Raw genomic sequence first — 7,071 nt, 5'->3', positions numbered from 1 at the left:
ATTATCTGTTAGCCCTTGTTTCCATGTCTTGCAAATAGTTCGAAGTAAGGAAGTGGCTTATTTTATGTTTTACGTTTTTCAGGAACCATCTGTGTTCATTGTCGCTATTTGCGAAAGTAGCTGCTGGCACGGAAGTCCAAGTTGAAGAAAAAACGTGTCACGCATAACTTGTCTCACAAGCTGCAAATGGCCAATCAGAAGACAAAGCGAATTGCTTCACGCTTGTGTACCCTGGCAGGCCAAGTACGAGCCATGAAAGAAGAAAACTCCAGGCTAAGTGATGAGACTTTCCTTGGCCGAATTAAAGAACTCCCCCCAAAGCAGCAAGAGGCAGCTCTACACATGTTCAAGGCTGCGAACAAGAAGAGTGTTAGAGGGATGAGGTACTCGAAGGAGTGGATTTTGGAATGCCTCATCATGCGCATGAAAGGGCCAAAGCTTTACGAGGATATGCGGAGGCAGAAAGTTCTTGTTTTGCCGAGCAAGGTTACTCTTCAGAAGTATCTCAGGTCGTACAGGACGGGATTTGGCTTTAATGCCAAAGTGATGAGCATGCTCAAGCAGAAAGCGTCTTCCATGGATGCCTTCAAAAGGCACGGAGGGCTCATCGTTGACGAAATGAAACTGTCCGAGAATCTGTCAGTCTCATCGTCAGGGCACATACAAGGCTTCGTGGACATGGGCCAGTTCACCCCCAGCAGTGACAAGCATAAAGTGGCTGACGATGGGATGGTCATAATGTTTGTGCCGTTCACTGGCGAGTGGACCCAAATACTTGCTTCTTTTGCCACGCAGGGCAACATGAAAGGAAATTGGCTCTCGAAAGTGATGCTGGAGGCAGTGATTCTAGCGGAAAAGGCTGGGCTATTTGTTGATTTCATAACATCCGACGGTGAGACCTGGAATCGAAACATGTGGTCCACGATGGGCATTTACGCGACTGCATCTAGCACAAAATGCAAAGTGCAACATCCACTGGACAATGCGGTCACTTCATTTCATTTCTGACTTCCCACATCTTGTCAAATGCATCAGGAATGGGCTACTCCAAGCAGACTTCACCACTCCAACAGGACCAGTAAGTACAAAAATTTATGCCTTTATCAATATGAGAATGTTTTTATCCCCAGGAAACATAAAAACACAGCACTGCAGTGTCTTATGAATCATTTTGTTTTTCCATGGAGGTATCGCTTCGTCCTGTAAAAGAGGCTTTGACACTTGATGGCTCGAACGTGACTCTTCAAGCTATGCCCGGTATCACAACCCGCCACACTCAGCCCAACAACTTTGAGAAAATGAGGGCTACCTACGCCTTCCAACTCTTCAGTGACACGGTTCTAAATGGTCTTCGTCTCTACAAAAATGATGTTGAGGCCAAATGCGGGAGCATCCAGCCTGTCTTGACCTTTTTCGGGTAAGTTTATTGCCTCAAGTACTGCTTCACATGTATACAAACTGTTAGGAGCATACTTATATTTCATTTTTTGTTTTTATTTACCTTTCGCTGTAAATGAACCTTCCAACCTCTTGGCTAACTGTTTTAAAATCTTATTGTGTGTTCTATGCATTTCAGCATGATGAGAGACCTTATCGAGATAATGTCATCTCGATTCCCCGCCAAGGCTCTTCGTCCGGACTCAGCTGCCGTGGATAAGCTGCTGTCATTTCAGCCTACCTTGTTGAATGGGAGGTTTATGTAGCAGAAAACTTGCGTCAAGCGAAAAAATTCCGCCATATCCACGAAGTGAATGATGATGAGTGGGCGAAGCTCCGGAGGTAAACCTGGTAAACCATGAATCCTCTGTACATTTTGCCCACTCGATTTTATTGCATCGCTCCCCCTAGCGTACGTCGCCGCACTAAATCGAACGATTGGCTTCAACCAATGACATGCGCCATGTGTGACATCATTCCTCTTTTATAAGATCTCGCGTCTTTCATCAACTACAAGTACCGCTTTCTAGTTTATAACATCTTGCATCTTTTCATCATCAGCTACAAGTACCACCATCTAGTAAACACTACAAGAACTAAACGAGAGGTGGCTACATACAGGAGACGGTACCGCCATCTAGTGAACACTGCAAGAACTAAACTAGAGGTGGCTACATACAGGGGACGGTACCGCCATCTAGTGAACACTGCAAGAACTAAACTAGAGGTGGCTACATACAGGCTACAGGGGACGCACAGCCCACGCACGCCCTAAGGAGCTTCGCCCCTAAAATGAAGGCTGAGCCGAAAAGCGGGGCCGCTTTTTGTCCGAGTCTACCGCAGTTGGATTGAGGGTCACCATTGCAAGTGTCCTGTCGCTGCTGGACTACCTGAGCCAACAACTCGCGTACAAGTTCATCATGACATCAAGGCTGAGCCAGGACCCAGCTGAGAACTTTTTTGGCATTGCACGGCAGTCGTCAGGCTGTAATACTCACTCACACCCCAGTTGTTTTTGATTACAGTTCCTTGCTTGAGTTTTTACAGCCTTGCCAAATCTGTGTCACACGGGAATGCAGAGCCAGGCATTTTGACTGCACTGCTTGGGGCTGATGCTGCCGGTGGGGATGACCGTACCAAACAGTTTCTGCTGGACCAGCTGATTGCTGATGGGGATCTTTGCAGTGCTGAACTGGCATTGAACAGCATTGAGAAAGCTGCACCAGATCATGTTGCTTGTGTGTCTGCCAAAAGTGATGAGCGCCTAATTTTTTACGTTGCTGGATATGTAGCACGGAAGTTCTTGGCCAAAACCAGCTGTGATGCTTGTAAAAACGTTCTGCTTGCAGACAAAAACGACATCAAAAACCTTCAAGCTGCTCAGCTAACACAGCTCAAGGATAATGGCGGCCTGCTGTACCCGTCGGGCTTCCTATTTAGGTTCCTAAAAAACCTGGAGAACCTTTTCACGGGTTGCTTCAGTGCAAAGAGCTTCATCACGAAAGCATCATGGATGTAATTTGGCTAATCAAATCCCGACCACAGCACCGTGTTGGATGTACTAACCACGCTGAAATGCTTACTGCTAAGATGGTGGCATTTTTCATTACCACTCGGCTGCACTTTTTCGTAAAATCACTCAACCGAGCCAGGATGCAGAAGCGGGAAACGGCAAAATACCTGAAACTTAGCCGCTGTACATAGACTGCTCTTGCCCCCATTTCAGCATTCATATGTCTTCAGGTGAACCGTGTTTGTTTATCCATTTTCTCTGTGCCATTCTTGTAATTTTATGCGTACTGTTGTCATAACTTACTGTGCAATAGTTCTGTGCTTTTGCAGAATTCATTTGGAGTCTGTCTGTTACAAACGCCTAGTTCTTTGCAATTTAAGTTTTATTTGTCATCAAGACCCTCCTAATGTATTTCTGGTATTTTTACTTCACTACGTGTAAGGTAGAGTGCTTGTTTGATGTATTGAACTTCTGACAATTGTTTTTTTTGTTATCTAGTGAGCTATTTCTGTTCGACATTTTATTTTTTCAGTCACATCGTTGTTTGTCAATGTATAAATTTTTAATGTATAGCTTTATGTTAAAATGTTTTTAATGTGAAAGCCTTAGATCTCTGTTTCATGGAATACATGAGGTACTCAACATCATTGTAAGGTCCACAAAATTGTACAGAACATTGGAGTGCTAGCCGGGAAGGGAGCACTGCAGCAGAAGGGTTGGAGGAGGGCTAGAAAGTTAAATAGCAGTGCAAGAGGGGAGGTCGCTGCCACGTGCAATATGAGCTGCCTTTAGAGATGAAGGTTTTCACGGGTGTGAACAGGAGGCTTCTGGTGTTGGTGAGCCAGGATAACAAGCTTTAGAGGATGCTGTCTATTGTGCTATTCAAGTGGTGATGGGAACTTTCGCAAAGTTCAACAGAAAGTTCAAGAACACATTAACAGAACTTTCAACTAAACTTTCACCGTCACATTTTTGGAAAGTTCTATATGCACCCCCGTAATTGTTAAAACGTTCCTAGTATGTTTACTGTACTGTGATAAGTGAAAAGTAGACTGCCCGTTTCATTTATTGCAGTCGTAATGGCAATTAGTGCAACCTGGCAAGCCGTTTTAATTTTGCACCTGATTTGTTCATAGCCGCACCATTGTCTTTGAGATTTCCTTTGAAATATTTTAAGTATATGTGTATATTCCTGTCTTTTTTTATTGTGTGAAAAGTAGACTGCCTGTGTCTTGCATTGTACTGTGCTTGTGATCAGTTTTTGCTTTCTAGCTGGTTATTTTTGTTTGACATCTCACTTGATTAGTTCATTTGGCATGTAGTTACAACCTAAATAAATGTTGTATCAAGTGTTGCCAAAATATTTCTTTCATTTGCCATTTTGTCACACAGCCTCTTCTTTATAATTGTGCTCAGATTTGGGCGCACGTTAAAGAACCCCAGGTGATCGAAATTTCCGGAGCCCTCCACTACGGCGTCTCTCATAATCATATGGTGGTTTTGGGACGTTAAACCCCACAAATCAATCATCTTCTTTATAATAACTATTCTCCTGGCTAAAATACTGTGGGACTCCAAGTGCTGAAAGCGGTGCTGACAGGGCTATCTGTTTGGTCTACAAACTAGTATAGTCGTGCAAAAGTTGTCCGCATGTGAACCAACAGCAAGAAGTCCTGCTCTACTGAAAAACGAGTACCGCTTACGGCACACATTCGAAATGGAATGCAGTCCATAATACACCAGAAGGCCGATAATCGAAACAAACATTGTGGTTCAAGCCGCTAAATTGCTACTCTGGTCAAGGGCGTCCCCAGTCGTGGCTCGTGGCACGTTAATGACAAAGAATTCATATCAGATAACCGTGATTTGAAGCTGAGGTGCTCTGAAAAAACACGAAGCTTATTACAAAAAAAAAGGCCCGTCCGACGCTACGCTGCGAAGTCGACGGGAGCTGCACATGATGCTGCTCTTCACAGTGAAGCACAAGCTCGCAAAGCGTTCAGTACATAATCTCAGCACGCAAAACCGTTCGCCAGGTTAGTCGATTGTAGCTGCCCATTTTTTTAAAGTGCGATGCAACGGAGAAAGAAAGGGAAGAAGCTTGCGCAGCTGTTCGAAAGATGCCCAAATCTCCGCAGCAGCACCTCGCGATTACTACGCCAGCGCCGCCCGCGGCCGGCAGCTTCCTGAGACTCACGAGCAGGGGGGCGCTTTTGCCACTACAAAGTATTCTAGTTCACTGCAGCCCGGGTGAACGCTCTCTTCAGGCCACGGAGCTTCAGGCCGTCGAGCGCGCTCCGCCTCCTCTCGTCGACGCCGCTGGCTGGCGCTACGCGAGTAGACTACTGCACAATAAACGCTGTAGCGGCCAAAATAGCGATGCCATCGGCTAAAAAGGACATTGAGGAATTAGGAGAAGAGTGGCAGCCCACCACACAACAATACTTCGGACTTCGCCGACGCTTCCGAGGGGCCGCTCCTTCCATCGCGGAAAGGCAACTTCACACAGCGAGCGTCTCATTTCAGCGCGCCGAGCAGACGGCACGGCGCCCAAGTTCCCGCACTGACTGCAGAACGCGTTGCGCGCGTGTCACGCGCGCTCCCGTTTCGGCGAAACACACCGACTCGCCTGCGACCTCTCCCGCGTCTCTCCTCAAGAGTTCCTGGGGTCCCCGGCAGGGCCAAGCGCGGCGTTGTCGTCGCTCTGTAAACTTGAGCTTCGGCTTCCTATATATGAAGGCGGGAAACACACGCGGGGAAAAAAGGATCGTGTGGAGTCATTTGAAGCCCTCACGTGAACTGCAAAGCAGCCGGCACCTGATTATTACCGGGCACGCGTGGGAAGGCGTTCGCATAGTTCACAGGCACCTTATCATCCATCGTGAATTGTTGATGATTGTTTCATGATTTTCTTTATTGAAACAAACACTGAGCTCTATGCTGTATAGCTGATTGCAAAGATAGATAAGCCATTTTGCTTTCGATGGGCTCCTAAACTACCGAGTGGTCGAAATCAGGTAGTGGAGTTACAGTTATGCGTGAGTCTGTAGGAAACGCGTTGCTCTTTTGTCCACCTCTCCAAATGTCCTTCCTGAGCGTCCAAGGTGAAAACGCAAAGAGCACGCTCATCGGCTAGCAGAGGAGCACGCGATTGTGAGTGTCTGGTGGCTGTTTAGAGGTCTGGGGTTTTGGTTTTTGGCCTACGCGTTTTTCTCCCCACGGAGACAAAACCATTGTGGGGTAGATGTATACAGCTTCTATGTAAAACACATCTTCATTTTTTTTCGAAGGTGACCTGTAGAAAACACGATATCAGAACCTAGATCAAACATGGGTGGCGGTCAAAATAATGTTTGTTTCCCCAGAAATGTCACCTGCCTGAACCTTTCTAGCACTGTCTCCACGATGTTTCAACTAACCCCAACACAAGCTCATCTGTTCCTTATGCCCAAGACAGGAGCAGTGTCCTTCTTATTGGGCTGTTCATAATTTGTTTACTCGCTGTTTACGATAAGCGCCACTTAACTGTCTTTATTTCTTCAGTAGCTGTGAGATATCTCAAGTGTTCTGTTTATGAGTGTTTGTTATGGTGCGTTGAACTAGACATAGTACTATATGTTGACAGAGAATGAAAAAAGGCTACTAAGTTTCTTGTTAAACAACATGCTGGGACATTGTAAAGCGTTTGAAAAAAACTTTTCTCCTTGAAACCACATGGGAAGATCAAAACGGTAAGTATACAGGTTGTACTCATTGTTTCTGTGGTTCCCTACAAAAAAAAGACCTGACGTGTTATTGTTAAGCACATCTGACGTGACAAGTGTATGCGCGAGGACGTAAATGAAAGACAACCAAAGTTATAAAGACGAAAAGTGTTTACCTCGAGTTGTAACATAACAAGCAAGGCACCAACCGCAATGATCGTAGTTGGGGCTCGTCGCTCGAATCAAAACAAGGATCACAATGGGTGGCTACATCATGCAGTCTCCACGGCACAAGAAGTGGTCACTGCATCTACACGAGATATATCTCGTAAAGAGTTTACTCGTTGCGCAGAAACCATCCGCAACTACGCATATCAAAATGTGTTATTAGTGGTTCACCATGAAGGCCGACAAAAG

General features: G+C 45.7%; 1 protein-coding gene across 1 annotated transcript; it reads left to right on the top strand.

Moving 5' to 3' along the window:
* The first annotated feature begins 370 nt into the window (after positions 1-370).
* Positions 371-1,247, top strand: LOC119162189 (uncharacterized). Its single transcript, XM_037414657.2, has 2 exons — positions 371-1,078; positions 1,188-1,247. The coding sequence occupies exon 1, from the start codon at positions 379-381 to the stop codon at positions 1,006-1,008; it is 630 nt and encodes a 209-aa protein (XP_037270554.2). The 5' UTR covers positions 371-378; the 3' UTR covers positions 1,009-1,078; positions 1,188-1,247.
* Positions 1,248-7,071: the final 5,824 nt, after the last annotated feature.

Source organism: Rhipicephalus microplus, chromosome X (genome assembly GCF_043290135.1).
Source record: "Rhipicephalus microplus isolate Deutch F79 chromosome X, USDA_Rmic, whole genome shotgun sequence".
NCBI classification, from domain to species: domain Eukaryota; kingdom Metazoa; phylum Arthropoda; class Arachnida; order Ixodida; family Ixodidae; genus Rhipicephalus; species Rhipicephalus microplus.
This window is presented reverse-complemented; position numbering and strand designations above follow the sequence as displayed.

Coding starts and splice junctions, on each gene's coding strand:
- LOC119162189 (XM_037414657.2), top strand. CDS start 379: ATGAGGTACTCGAAGGAGTGGATTTTGGAATGCCTCATCATGCGCATG.